At 58.3% G+C, this 14997-nt stretch overlaps 1 protein-coding gene across 2 annotated transcripts in view; it reads left to right on the forward strand.

Annotated features, from left to right (window-relative positions):
* The window catches only part of NIBAN2 (niban apoptosis regulator 2), a 46752-nt gene that overhangs the window by 20516 nt on the left and 11239 nt on the right, over nt 1-14997 (forward strand). Inside the window, exon 4 of one of the 2 annotated variants that reach the window (XM_041004290.1) lies at nt 12292-12420. In XM_041004290.1, the coding sequence (XP_040860224.1) occupies nt 12292-12420 (129 nt within the window). Of the gene's footprint in view, nt 1-12289; nt 12421-14997 lie in introns of both variants that reach the window. The other variant, XM_041004289.1, reaches the window with a different exon arrangement.

Genomic DNA, 14997 nt, shown 5'->3' on the forward strand with positions numbered 1-14997 from the left:
AGCGGGACGATGATGGTTGAGGCCAGTACCTTGCAGTGCCGAGGCTGATGGCCGGACCTCAGGAACTGCCAAGCAAGGCTGAAGATTGGGTTTGTGTCTTGGGCCTCCCCATGCATTGGGAAGGGACCATGGGAGGGGGCCAGAACATTGAGGGTCCAGCCTTGCTTCTGGATAGACAAGGGGGTGGCCAGCCAGCAGCGTGAGGGCTTGCCCAGGTTGCCCAGGCCAGTACCTATGCTCAGAGCTGTGCATCACCAACCCCTTCCACTGGGACAAGACTGAGACCGGCCACCCGCCCCCTCCTCTCCTCCCCATCAGGGACCCCCGGAAGAGCAGGCATAGCCTTCAGTGCTGCTGACTCAGCAGAGTAGCCCATGAGTCAGCACAAGTGGAGGGGGCGTCAAAGACGCACGGAGTGTGGAGAGCAGAGACCACTTCCCCCTCTGGAAGAGACCTGCAGCGGCGGACCCGAGGGTGGGGCCCCTGCTCGCCACTGGCCAGCTGCAGAGCGCCAGGCCTGGGGAGTCTTGCTATTTGAATAAACTTTCCATTTTCTGTCTGTGTGATTGTCTCCGTGCCAGGGGTCCCTGGCGCTGCAACCTGGGGTTGGATTTCTTTCTGGCCCAGCTGCAGACACGAGAGAATTTTCATATTGGCTGCCTTCCTCCCTCCCCTGCCCCAGCCTCCCCCTTCCCCAGTCCCTGGGCTGTAGGCTGGAACATACTGTGTGTATTGGGAAGGGGTGGAGAAGGAGAAAGAGGAGGGAGGTGGGCTGCGAGAAGTCAGGGGTCTTGGGGCAGCTTGGGAAGAGAGGACAGGTTGTAGCAGGGACGCTGGCCCTGGGTTGGGGGTGGCGGGAGCTGGGTTTGTGTGGGTTTGTGTGTGTCTGTACGTGGCCACAGGAGCTTCTGTCATTTGGGATTTGGTTCCTGACTAAGGCGCCAAGTGCCTCTTGCATATCTTCTCAACAGCTCCCTGTTTGTAAACCCATTTATGGTTAGAGAGATTGAGCCTTACCAAGGTCATGATCAAGGGCAGAGCTGGGTCTGCCTGGGCCCAGAGTTGACTGCACTCCCTTCACAGCCTGTGTGTGCACCCTGTGGTGGTGGTGATCCAGGGGAGCTCCCTGCCTCTTGGGGTCACTGTCCTGTATGGAGACCTGAGGCAGTCTGGTGCCCTGGCAGTGTCCTGTCTGCCTTCTGTGTGTCCCTGGAGGGCACATGTGTGACAGGGAGTGCCCAACATCTGCTTTCCCTGGGATGGGGCTGCCTTCTAGAAGCCTATTCTGGGCCCTGCAGGGTGAGCCGGAAACTGGAGGCCAAAGCTCTAAGGACGTTCTTATAGCCTCAGTGTAGATGTCTGTGATGGAAACAGGGGGCTTGCTGTGGGAGATAGCTGTGCTTGGGGTGCCTTCAGGGGGAGTTTGGGGTGGGGCCAATGCAACACCTCTGCCTCCCTGCTCCCAGCAAGGAGGGCGCAGCTGGCCTGGAGTTGGTGACCAAGCCGAGCTAGTGCTTGGGGTGCTTGGTGGCTGTTGGGTCAGTGCCTTGGCGGACAGCGTGGCTGCTGGGGAAGGCGAGTGGGGACCACAGCAGGGGTGGGAAGGGGACTGCCAGGGCCGGTGGCAGAGAGGGCTTGGCTTCTGTCTTCACTGGTTCAGCTCTCTGTTGCTGGTGCTGGCTCCACTTCTGCTTTCTGATGAACTGGCCACTGCTGACGGTGGGGTGCTCTCTGTTAGCTCCTGTCCCATGGCCTGAGACTTTCCAGGAAACAGCCAGTGGCACTTGTGACAGATACTATCCACCCCGCCCGTTGTGGCCTAGCCACCACCCCTGGCATGTCATCACTGTCCCAGAGACTTGAGCCCTATGGGTTTGTCAAGTTGACCAGGTTTCTTCTGACTGCCTGGCATCCGTACTGGAGTGAACCTAGTTCAAAACTTGGTTCTTCTACTTCCAATCCAACTTCCCACTATTATTGCATACCCTGAGAGGGGCAACAGGTGATGGGTCAAGTACGTGGAAGACTCATATGAAGCTCTTGGCTCCCGGCTTCAGCCCAGCCCAGCTCTGGCTGTTGTGGGCATTTGGGAAGGAGTGAACCAGTGCTGGCAGATTTCTCTCTTTCTGTCTTTCCAAAACAATGCAGACAAGAGCAAACATGGCCACATTCTCTGTTGTCCTGGGGCTGACGAGGGGGGTAGAGCTAGTGTTTGGGCTGAGCTCTGAACCGCAAACCACACTGTGGGTGGAACTGTGGTCTTCAGTCACTGTATCTCAGCTGGCGTTTCCTGGACCTTCTGCTTGGCACTCTGCCTTTTTAACTGCCCCGGTCTAGGGGCTGCCTCACTCTGATCCAATGCTAGGGGCCAGGCCAGGCACACTCCTCGGGGTGGCAAGACCTTCCATGCCTTTCCAGCAGCCACGCACACACTGTTGGTGTGTCTCATTGGTTACCGCGTCCCCCTGATGGCTGGAGCTGGCTCTGGCTGGTTCTCTGTGGAGTCCCCAGGGCCCTGTGGTTGTTGGATGAAAGACCGAGGACAACAGGAAACTTTCCCTGGCTGGTGTGACAGAGCCTCCACTGACCATGGCCCTGCTGCCACCAGCCACCGTTAGCACCTGCTGCCACCAGGCCAGGCAGGGAGCAGGTGTGGGCTGTGGGCGGGGCTCCATCCTCCATGCCCGCTTCTGGGTGCAGTGACCTGGTTAACGAGGAGAGGCTGGCCCTTCTGCTGATCATGCAAGCATCATGGAAGAGCTCACACAGCGAATTGTGTCTGGTGTCTAGGTCCACACCCAGCCTGGACAGTGAGGGGAAAGTAAGAGAGAGGCTTGCTTTCGGGCAAGGCCTCATACACTGGCCCTGGGCAGAAACTGGGGTGGTATGGAGGAGGAGTGGACCTGACAGTTCCTGGGCTGTGACACTGGGCAATCAAGGGCTTGGGATGAACAAGGCAAGAAAGGGCTGGAGGCAGGGGCACGTGGCTAGGAGTCCGAAGGAGTATGAATGGGGTGGGTAAGTGGGGGATAGTGGGTGGTATCTGTTTACTTATGGTTGGGCCCCCAAGTCCACCAGTCCTACATGCATGGGTTCAGCAGATGCTGGTTTGGAAGTATTTGAAAAAAAGTTACATCAGTGCCAAACATTTACAGACCTTTTTTCTTGAACAACTTAATTCCTTCACATCTACTCCATCTTGCGAATGACATGCAATATAGGCTGGATTTTATGCGCGCAGGAGGACATGTGTAAGCTGTTTAGTATTAGCGCCTGGGACACCTGCAGGTTTGGAGGTGGTAGTTCTGGTCTCCCAGGGGATGCTGCCATGGCTCGGCCTCCTTCTCTGTGTCTGGCGTGATGCCCAGTCCTGGAGAGAGTGGCTGTGGGATTGTCCCCAGGGCTCCAAGCGGGGGGCGATGGCTGGCCTGTGGAATGGGTGAGGGTGGAGCTGGTACATGCAGGTGCAGGACAGGGTGCTGGCCTGCCATCTTGCAGCTCCAGAGTTCCCCAGGCTGCCTTTGATGATCCCTTCTGGTGGCTCTGATGGTCATGGGTGTGACAGTGCAGGAGCTTAGCCTGAAAACATAGCTTATGCGCATGGCAGGTGTGTCATGACGCCCGGCCCCTGGTGGGTGTGGGGAGGCCCGTCCTGTCCTGGGTGAATGCTGCTGGGGGTGTCCACGTTCCTCAGAGGGAGGGTGCGTGTGGCCTGCGTGCCCAGAGCATTCCCCAGCTGCAGGCTGCTGCTGGGCGGGAGGGCAAAGGGCTTTTGTTTCCTGCTATCTGATTCAAGATGGACATCATTTCCTTCCAATGGGCAGCGGTGGGTGGGTCTTCAGGCTTTCTTGGGGGAGTGTTTTGCTGGGCCTCCACCTCCTGAAAGGGGGGGTGCTGCTTCATGCCTCAGACCTGTCGTTGCTGAGTCCTGGTTAAATATTGGCTCATGAGAAGCCATTTAAAGGCAGCTTTGTGAGCCACTCTTCTCGACTTTGTCCCTGGTCAGCCTTTTTGGGGACATTTGGCCAGCTTGTCTGCTGCTCCATTGCTGCCCAGGCCCCTGGAGGCGCCTGATGGTGGCTGGGGCTGGCCAAGGTCCTTTCTGGTGAGTGGGTCAGTCTGCACCTGTTTCAGAGCACTCACCCCAGCCAGGCAGGAGCTGGGTGCTGGGGCTGTGCTGCAGACCACAGGGTGAGTGGGTGGAGCCAGGGTTGGAGGAAGAGGGAATTAAGACGGGGATCACCAGGGCGAGGGCCAGGGTGGGGTCCTGGGGGTAGAGCTTCCAGGAAATGACCCTGGGGACCTCTTCCTCTGGGAATGAAAGTCTCCCTGGCCTCTTTCTTTGTCTTTTGGGCCACTCTCAGGGGATGGGACCCTGGGCAACCTCCTCCTACGGCCTGCTGCCTCAGTTTCCCAGTCTGTCCACAGGAGAGCTCAGGCTGGATCTCCCAGGTCCAGTCTGTTCCTGGCACATGTGGTGGACATGTTAAGGTGGAAATGGCATCCAGCTGTGGGAGCTACTAGGCCCACCTGAGCCCTCCCCCAGCCGCCGTGTGAGCTGGGGACATCATGACGTTATACCCTAGCAAGATGAGGAAACTGAGGCCCAGGAAAGCCATTGTAAGGTTAGGATTTGTTTCTTGCTTGGAACTTGGCTCTAGCTCCCACCTGCCCCTATGGGAAACCCACCCTCTTCTCCCGAGCCCAGTGCTGTGCTGGGTACCAGGATGCGGTGACACAAGGCAAGCCAGGGATGTCCCAGCAGACTTGGCTGATGGCATCTCCCTTCTTGTTCTCAGCAGGGACAAAAGCATCCTCAGGGCTCATTCTTTGGTTTTGTTCTTCCCTGTGTGATGTTGGACAAGTCACTCAACCTCTGTAACACCAGAATCCTCATCCATCCAGTGGAGTAAGCACCAGGAAAGGGTGAAGAGGTGCAAGGCTTATCTGAGCCAGCGCAGGAGCTGGTCCTAGACTGGCACCTGCTGTAGCTCATGCTTGGAGGACATGGCTGAATTGTGTGATGGAGAGGTGGTGAGGGATTGTGGCCTGGCAAATCTGATTGAGATTTATTTTTAAACTTTATTATCTTTCAAAAGATTTATCTATTTTTATTGAAAAGGCAGATTTACAGAGAGAAGGAGAGACAGAGAAGATCTTCCATCTGCTGATTCACTCGCCAAGGGGTCGCAATGGCCAGAGCTGAGCTGATCCAAAACCAGGAGCCTGGACCCTCTGGGTCTCCCAGGCTGGTGCAGGGTTCCAAGGCTTTGGTCTATTCTCTCTCTGCTTTACACAAGCAGGGAGCTGGATGGGAAGCAGGGTTACCGGGATATGAACTAGTGCCCATATGGGATTCTGGCACATGCAAGGTGAGGACTTTAGCCACTAGTTTGAGATTTTGAATGGGGGATGTTAGGGTGTCCCAGGTATAGGGCGTGGCACAGGGCCAGCATGGTGGGCAGAGATGCCTGGTGTGGGTAGGACATGGCCAAAGTAATGGGAAGGGAAGGGGAGTGATACCAGGCTCCTGGGTTCGATCCAGGGCCACTTGTTGGGGGCTGCAGTGTGCCAGGGACCCCTCCACCCCTGAGCCTGCTAAGATCTTTTCAGGGTACTTCACCTGTGCATGGTCCTCAGTACCATGTGCCAGCATCCCAGGTTCAAGCCCCATCTTGGGTTCCAGCTGTCTGACCCCTATTTGATCTTGGACAGCCACTTGCATCATAATCCTGTTTCCTTAAAAGGGGCAAACCTTGCCTACCTCCAGACCCGGATTCGGTGTCAAGCCGTGGAGCTGCCCCACACGCAGCCCACACGTGAACCTGCTGCCCCTGGCAGCTGAGCTGTTCTGCCTCTCTCTGTCCAGCTATCCAGCCCTGGCACGGAGAGGCATGCACCTGTCAGGTGCCTGTTGGGTCAGCCCTGGCTTTCTGCCCGTGCTTGTGTTTATGGGAGAAGATTTTCCTGGTTAATGACTGGCTTCAGGTCCAGGGTGCCCGGCAGAGCCCCTTCAGGGTCCTAAGGCTAGCAGGGAGGGCGGCGCTGCACCTGCTGTCTCCTTGGGCGAGAGAGCCTGTGCCTTCCCCTCCTCCCCAGGACCCAGCCGAGTCTCCTGAGCAGGTGCGCCAGCCTTCCTGGCTGGAGTGTGGAACCACAGGGCCCTGCAAGATTTATTGCTTGGTGGAGCGGTGACATCCGGCCACCGTGGCCTGGGCTGGAGATCACTGCCTCAGGCCTGGGGCTCTGGGCTTTCCTTCGCCTGCCTCCTTGGGTATCAGGCCTTGCACCTTGGACCTAGAGGAGTCAGACAAGAAAGGGGGGAGGGGGGAAAGAGGGATACTCTCCCACCCCCAACCTGGAGACTTTCCACAGGAAGGGCCAGCTGAGTGGGTAGTCGAGGTGAGTGCCCAGCAGACGAGGGAAGACCAAGAAGGGAGGGGAGTTCGGCTCTGGGAGCACCCTGGCTGAGACCCTAGCATCCTGGGAGCAGGCCAAGGGATTTTGCCTCGACCTAAGGCCTGGGATGCCCCTCCCCAGGAGGTCCATGGAGCAGGAAACTCCAGGCTGCTTCCGCTTAGGAGTCTGAGGTTGTAGCTGACACTCGTGTCGAGGCTGAGCAGGTGTCAGCCCAGGGCCAGCAGCCGGTGGTGGAGGCTGTTTGAGTTCCCCCAGCCTCAGACTGGCCCCTGGGCTGCTACAAACATCCCCACCCCTGCCATTCCCATCCTGTTTGGTGCAGGGCATGGCTGAGGAGGGGGCAGGAACCAACTAGGCCTTACTCTCCTCTGGCCCTGAAGCTGGGATCCAGGACCTGGCGTGACCACACAAGAGTGCTAAGCCGTCTCCCTGGGCCATCCCCTTGCCCTCTCCAGTGCCTTTCTGAATTGCCTGCACGGGTGGGGTAGCTGGCCTGTCTTCCCCTGTCCCCAGCTCTGTGGACTCTCTCACTGTGTCCCACTCTGCTCACCCATGGGCTGCCAGTCCCTTCTGCTGATGGTGTGGCCTGTCATTACCCCTCCCCCTGCAGCCTGATTACAGGTTCCAAGCCTGAGCCCCGGGTGTCAGCCTTTCCAATGGAGGCCACCTCCAGGGCTTGCAGGACCTGTCCCCAAAGGTGGGTGTGGGGTCAACCTGGCCAGACCTTGGTCCTCTGTTAGACTGTGCTGAATCCATGCTATTCACAAGCGGCACATCCCCAGGGGAGTCACTCGGCCTCTCTGGGCCTTAGGGAATAAGATATCACCATTATGGTGTGAAGTTGGGTTGGGCGTGCATAGCCACGGTTGTCATGGATTGGCAGCAATACTGGGAGGCTGAGCTGGTAGGTACTGGTGAGGCATGGGGGCCTGACTGCTAGCCCAGCCCTGTTGGGGTGCTCTGTGTGACCCTAGGAGAGTGTTGTCCTTTGCCCCGCCCCCCCACTCCCAGACCTCCTATTCTCCCTGTCTCAGGCAGATGCTGGAGATGGTGATGTTTGGACAAGCCCAGAACACGGGGTGCATTGAGCCTATGGCTCTTGTCTCCTGGGTTCTGGGGGTGGGGGTCAGGTTTGGTGCCCCCCCTCCCAACCTGCTCCCTAAGCTCTGGCTCTGGGAACTGGGCAGGCAGGTTCTGAGCTTGCTCCACCCCACCCCACCCCATGGAGCACTGCCACCTGTTTGGTTTCAGTCTGCAAACCTCCCCGGTCTGAAACCCTGAAACTGGGCCTGGCCTGGAGGGTAAGGTGTGGCTCTGGAGCCCACTGGAGGGACCAGCCAGGCCAGGCCCAGCTCTGGCGCAGCGCCCTTGGGAAGGACTGCAAGGGGCCTGTGGTTGGTACAGAGCTATTGGCATGGTGGTGGGTCAGGCGGCTTCTTTGTCTTGCTGCTATTGTCGGTGGGGAACCAGGATTCCAGCTTGGGCTCCTGGGTCATCCATTGGGAGCTGGGATAATAGTTGATGGGCCGGGGCATCAGTTTTATGGGCTGGGCTCTTGGTGTTCTAGACTCTAGAACATTCTGTTCTAAATCCTCCCTTCACTTCTGCCGTGCAAGCCTGTCTTGAGGCCTGTTTCCCCATGTGCACAGTGGGCCTATGGCCCTATTCCTGAGCCCCCCAAGACTCTGGGGAATCTCAGCACACCATGCCCCCCGCCCAGGCCTCACATGCACCCTCGTATCTGCACAGGAAATAGTATGACCATGAACTTGTCAGTTGGGAGCATCAGAAGAGATTAACCCTCTTCCGGCAGCCTGGGCTAAGTGTGTGCTGCTCCTGGGGGTGCTCCCCACTTTCTAGGGGTCCCCCATTTGTGATGAGCCTCTTCCTTCCAGGCTGCGTTGTACACTGGAACTCACTGATGTTTGGGGACACTTCCCATGAGCCTATTGGCAGGGGGACCCGAGGCTCGGAGTGAGCAGGGGCCGTGGCCTAAGCCACGTAGCTGGTAGATGGCAGAGCTGAGACCTGCACAGCAGCCTGCATACCTCTGCACCTGCTGGACGGGGTGTGGGTCATCTCTCATCCCTGCACCTCACCTGCCACGCTCTGTCCGGCTGAGCTGGCTGTGGTGGCCCCCGGCTAGAGCTGACTCAGCAACCAGCAGTTAGGGGAGACGCCGAGGTCAGCATGCCGGGCAGCTCCCGGGGCCGTGGTAGTGTTGAGGAGATGGCCGTTGAGATGTTAGGTCAGCTGAGTGGACAGGGCTCCGCCCACCCACCCACCTCAGAGGTAGGAAAACGGAGGTGTTGGGGAGATGCCCGACTCAGTGCTGCTCCTGCCCCTTGCCGCTCACAGACCTTTGAAAAACAGTTTGGCTTTTCTGAGCCTCCGTTTTGCCCATCTGTGGAATGGGGTAGTAAACCAGCTTCAGCTGCTTCTTGGGACCGGACAGGGACCCCAGCAGAGGGGCCAAAAGCCAAGTAGTGGTAGTGCTGGGCCAGTGGGGGATTCATGCAGGCTTGAGTGTAAAAGGAGTTTGAAGCCCCCTCTCTCCGAACCCCTGTTTTCTCATCTGTACAATAGGAGTAATCAGCTGTTAGACTCCTGTGGGCTGTTACACACAGGTCTCGGTGGCCGTGTCTGGGGACACATACACATGTTCTGCCTTGCCTACATGCATCTGTGTCCCTCTACACGGAATAGCACATGTGTGCGCACGCACCCTGCCCTGCTTTTCCACCCCACCCCCTCCCTTGCCTGTGCAAGCTCTCCCACCCAATGGGCATGCCTCAATATCTTTCCAGTAAAGATCTACGCATTATTATTTCATTGTTGACTTTCCTTCTGGTTCTTCACACACACACACACACACACACACACACACACACACACACACACTGTGCAGATGAACACACAACAACAACAACAACAAAACACAACTTTATTGGGGTTTTGCAAACTATAAAAATTACACCTGCTGGTGCAGCGTTCCAAGTCTCTTAGCCACCATTGTTAACAGGCCGTGATTCATGGGGGGCCCTGGGCTGACTGCAGGCTGCCCACATCCTGTAGCAAGCCCTGGGGGGTAGGTGTTGCAAGGCCCATTTTACAGATGGGGAACTGGGCAGCTGCCAGCTAGCCAGCCAGCCAGCCGCCTGCAGAGCTGGGACTCTTGGAGGTCTGGTCCCGGAGGCTGCCACAGGCCCATCCAACAACTCTGGGAGCTGAGTCAGCGTGGGGAGGGGTGGATGGCAAGATGTGGAGGGCATGGCCAGCACACACCCTGCCACGGTCCCACCCCTGCATCTCTGTGGCTGGCTGAGCCACTGCAGTGTCTCTCAGTTCCTGGACGCAGACAGAGCGGCCAGGGGTGGGGACAGTGGGGACTGAGCAGCACGGGGAGGGGCTGGCTTCAGCAGGTGCACTGGTGGCAGTGAGGTCTGGCTCCACTCCCCTCCTTCCCTTCCTCCGAGGCCGTGGTGCCCACCCAGGTCTTCTCCTGGCAAGTCCCAGGTGACCCGGTCTGGCTTCCGCTTTGTGAGTCCTTTGGGCTGCACCCCCTCCACAGCTGTATCCCGAGTCCTTGTCCCTGTGTTTTGGGGTGATCTCGTATTCAGCATGGCGGTTCCTCCCAGCCAACCTGTGATGTCCCTGGGCAATGTGTTAGAACCCATGGCCTATGCCCGTCTTTAGTCCCTACCCCCTGAAGGATGCCCCTCCTGTCCCCCGGTGCTCGCGCTGTCAAGAGAGCCAGTCCTGACGCCAGCCCCAGTGCGGAAGGCTGGGTACCCAGGACCGTACACTGTGCCTGTCTGGTGCTGGGATTTCAGCTTGCACAGCGTTACGTCTGAAAGTGGATCCAGCTCTGTGCATTGGCTGGCAAAGGCTTGTCTGTGATGGCGACTGGGTGAACTGGGCCTGTGTCTGCCTGCTGTCTCCGGTGCAGGACATGCCACTGGCTGTCTCTGGTTCCTCTCTGTGAAAGAAGTGAGGTACTGCCCGGCCCCTCTCTGGTCTGTGTCAATGACTTCTTCCCTGGGCACCCCTGAGTGCCTGAGTACCCTGTGCCCACCCCAACAGGATGGATCAGGATTGAGACTCTCCTTGGGCTGCGGCTGCTCGGCTTGGCTCTCCTGGTTCCCAACCTGGCCCCTGAGGCCTGCTCACACCCCGCTCAGGGACCCCAGCCCTATTTCTCTGGTTCTCCCCTTTTTAGGGCTTTGGTGGCTGTCTCCCAGCCCATGGTCCTGCCAAACCCTGGCCTTGGAGACACTCCTGGCTGGGATAGTGGGGGGCCTCTGGCTGGCCTTGTCCTTCTGGACCCATCCCAGCTCAGTCCTGGGGTCCTTCTCATCCAACCGCTCTAGGCCTCCTGGATTTGACTGCTGAGCCTCCACCCGCAGGCTGTGAGCTGAGAGCTCGGACTAGATACCCGGGTGGGCTGGGGTCTGAAGCCCTCCACTCGTGGGCAGGTCCACGTCTGGGCCTGCCCTTCCTGCCGCCTGAGGGACCCTGGGTCCCTTTAGGGTTTCATCCATGAAATGGGACAATAGTGGCGCTGGCTCCACAGGTGTAGGGGGTCCTGTGTGTAACCCTGGCCCGATGCTGCATCAGCACCAGGGACCTTGACCGTTTGTAGCACTGTCTGTTGGCTGCCATCCCCATCTCTTTTCCCATCCCCCCTGCCTCTCCACCCCAACCAGCCTCACCATTTTTCTAAACAATCCACACCCTTTACCCGCCCCCACCCTCAGGCCCTGGGAAAGTGCTGGCTGTGTGTGGTTTTAAAAACCAGGCATTCAAGCAAATTCCTTATTTGTTTTCCCTTCCTCTTGTCCCTCCCCACCAGAATCCAGAAAGACCTCCTTTCAGGGCGGCGGCTTCCCCAGCAGGGCCAGGATCTGTAGGGGTGGGTCGGCTCCAGAGGGTGACTTGACCCAGAAGGTCAAGTTGCTCTCTCTCAGCTTCTTCCCCAGCTGCCTCCTCCTGGCTTAGCTCCAGGATTGCATGGCAGGGTCACTGCCTACTGTGGCTTTGGGCCAGTGGTTGAACGTTTCTGGGGCTCCTCCTGTGCAAAGTGGAAACAGTTCAGCCCCTTCCTCACAGAGCCATTGTGGTACCAGGGACTGAGCTCAGACGGGGCAGGGCTTAGAGAAGGGACCAGGTGTTGGGAACCTGGCAGCCATTACAGGGATGCCCAGTTCTTGGGGTCTGGGTGGAATCCGGGCCCCAGGTCAAAGGTGGGCTGGACCCACCCTGCCCTCCCACGTGGGCAGCTGCATCATGGTCACCCATCCCTGCTGCTGCATCCCAGGGTCTCCATGAGCAAGGGCACTGGGGTCAGGAGCTAGAGCCAGAACTCCAGCCCCTGGCTTCCCTAAAAGCTAAGGCTCCTCCCTGGTACGCTCCAGGATCCCATATGAGCACTGGTCCATGTCTTGGCTGCTCCACTTCCCATTTAGCTCCTGGCTTATGGCTTGGGAAAGCAGTCAAGGACAGCCCAAAGCCTTGGGAACCTGCACCCGTGTAGGAGACCCAGAAGAGGGTCCTTGGCTTTGGATCAGCTTGGCTCTGGCTGTTGTGGCCATTTGAGGAATGAGCCAGTAGGTGGAAGATCTTTGTCTCTCCTCTCTTTTTTTTATATATTTGCCTTTCCAATAAAAATAAATAAATCTTAAAGCAAAGCAAAACGTGGGTCACCTGGTCCCCAGCAAGGCCTGTGTGGGTGTCTCGGGCCCAGCTGCTGTGCATGAGCCATAGCACCTGCAGGGATCCTGGTCTGTGGGGGGCCAGACACCTGGGGGCGTCTCGCGACCCTTGCCGCCCTCCTGCCCTCCCACCCTCACTGTCTGTGCTTGCCTTGCAGAGAGGACCGAGAAGGTGGTGAGCGAGTTCCTCCGCTTCTACGAGGACCAGTATGGCGTGGCGCTCTTCAACAGCATGCGCCACGAGATCGAAGGCACAGGCCCACCGCAGGCCCAGCTGCTCTGGCGCAAGGTGAGGGGTGCCCAGGGTGATGAGGGGCAACAGGAGGGTGGGGGGACTCTGCTGTCTGTTCTCTGGGCCTCAGTTTCCTGTGGTTGTGGTGGCACAGAGTGCTCCCCACCCGCTTGGTTTTCATAGCCCAGGTCCTCTTGTGTCCCTGAGGGACGGTCCATGTGGGTCCCTCTCAGTGCCGTGCTGTCTAGAGAGCTGGCAAAAGAAGGGGTGACTGGGAGGTAGGGTGGTGCCCCATGGAACACCTCAGAAGTGCGAAGTGGGATGACCCCAGGACTAGAGCTGGTGGGTGGACCTTCCTCCTGGCCGCCCCTTGCTGGGGGCTGTGCCACTCAGTGGGGCTGAGATTTCTAAGCCCCACCCCAGGCCCCGCCCCCTCTGCCTTGTGGTCCTGCCAGATGTGAGTCAGGGGTTCTGAGGTTGGATGCCATTAGGAGCTGGGAGTTTGGCTGAGCTGTTGTTGACTGGGCCTCTGGGCTCAGTCTCCACCTCTGACAATGGAGGCCCCTAGGTGGTTAAGCGCGAGGGAAAGTGGGGTGTGGACAGGACAGCTGGTGGGACCACTGAGGCAAGGTGTGATCCTGACCTGCTGGGTAACCTCAGACCCCTCGAGGACATCCCCTCACTACACCTGTCTGTCTGTCCCATGGGCTTCCAGTGAGAGGCACTGTCATGGGCTGGAGGAGGTAGAGCAGCGAGGGCTGCGACCAGTGAGGCAGTGACAGGCAGGAGAGGGCTGGGGTGAGCACAGACCCCTTCCTCCCCGGGTCTGTGATGAAACCGTCTCAGCTGAGGACCTGACCGTTGTTTACGGGGGCAGGGGAAGAGAGATAACAGGGCATGGCACGTGTGAACCCCTGTGATTTCAGTTTGCCCAGGGTGAGTCTGGACTCAAGTCTGAGGCTGGTTGGGCTTCCCCCCCTTCCTCAGGCTGCTGAGCAGAGGCAGTATTGAGGTTATATGGGGTGGGGGGCCCCACCCAGGGCATCATACGCCCCTTTGCCTGCAGGCTTAGTGTCTGAGGCAAAGTCTCTTTTCCTGGCTTCTAGCCACTTTTCCAGCAGGTGCACAGGTGCCTGGAGCTGTGTGGTGCGGAGGGAGGCGGAGGGAGGCGGAGGGAGGTGGAGGAAGGTGGAGGGAGGCTCTGGCCCGTCCTGGGGGAGCAGAGAGGAAATCTTCCTGCAACTTACGTCGCCAGCAGCTCTTGTGGGCAGGATGCTGTCCTGACCCCTGGCCCGCATCTCCTGGCGGGCGCACAGGCCTAGAGGGGGAAACGCAATTGCCCAGGCTCCCCACCAATGGGGGGCCTTGGGTCCCATTTTGCCACGCAAGAAGCTGGTCTTCCAAGGAAATCACAACCTTATCATAACAGGGCAGCTCAGGCTGTCTGCACCCCAGATTCGAGGCCCTGGTTTGCGTTCTGGTTCTGATTCCAGTTGCCTGCTAGTGTACACCTGGGGAGGCAGTGGGGGATAGTTCAATGTCTTGGGTCTCCACCTCCCCACATTGAGTTCTTGGCTGCTGGCCCTGCCTGTTGCAGGCGTCTGGGGAATGAACCAGTGGATGGAAGATGTCACTGACTCCCTGCCTTTCAAATACATAAATAAGTAACATAAAAAAAATCCTGGGCCACTAGGTCCCACACAACTTCCTGCAGACCTTCCAATCTGAAAGTCCGAAAGTGGCTAGAAACCACTGGAAAGCCTTTTTTCTTTTTAAATATTTCTTTTTTTTTTATTGGAACTGAAGCAGGCAGGACTAGAATTAGCACCCATATAGGATGCCAGCACTGACAGGTGGACAGTTAGTCTGTTGAGCCACTGTATCTACCTTTGTTAGAAGGTCTGAAGCCAGCAGCCTGTGTACGAGTGATCCCCGTCTGGGGTAGCCTGGGTGGAAGTGAAGAATCAGGGCTGGGCCCAAGTTCCCAGGGTCCTGGGGCTCCTGCCCTAAACAGAGAGCTGGCCGCAGCCCAGAGGCAGAGGCTGGGTGAAATCGCCCTGGGTGTGGACAGAGCTCGATTGGCTCTTTCTAGACCAGACAGCGGAGGGGAGCACTGGGGTGAGTGGTCTAAAGATAGACCGCAAGTCTGGGGAAGGGAGGGGGAAACACAATTTTTTTTCCCTGGAAGTATTTTTATCCCTGTAGGAAGCTGCCTGCGGGGGCCCATTGTTTGAGTACAATGGACTCTCCACTTTTGGGTTTCCCCTTGAAGAGTGGCATGGAGGGAACTGGTGGCGGCAGGGCAGGCTCTGGGTTGGGGGAGGGTGGGCCTGGAAGGAACCCGAGCTGGACTCCAGCCTCAGATCAGAGCAAGGGAGGCAAGGGAGGCAAGGGGGGCAAGGGGGGCGAGGGAGGCGAGGGGGGCGAGGGGGGCGAGGGGGGCGAAGGGGGCGAAGGGGGCGGAAGAGCCTAGGCCTGCCCGGCAGGTGCAGCAACCGCCCGTTTTTGTTTGCCAAGGCATTGTGTAGAGTCACTGGGACTTGCTGAAGAAGAGGGGGGTTCTCCTGTCCAGGGCATTCACCCTCCTGGCTTCCGCCACTGCCCCTGCTTGTGCCTGGTTGGCCATGGCGACAC

Source organism: Ochotona curzoniae, unplaced genomic scaffold (genome assembly GCF_017591425.1).
Source record: "Ochotona curzoniae isolate NIBS_2020 unplaced genomic scaffold, NIBS_Ocur_1.0 scaffold_3208, whole genome shotgun sequence".
In the NCBI taxonomy this organism is placed as follows: Eukaryota; Metazoa; Chordata; class Mammalia; order Lagomorpha; family Ochotonidae; genus Ochotona; species Ochotona curzoniae.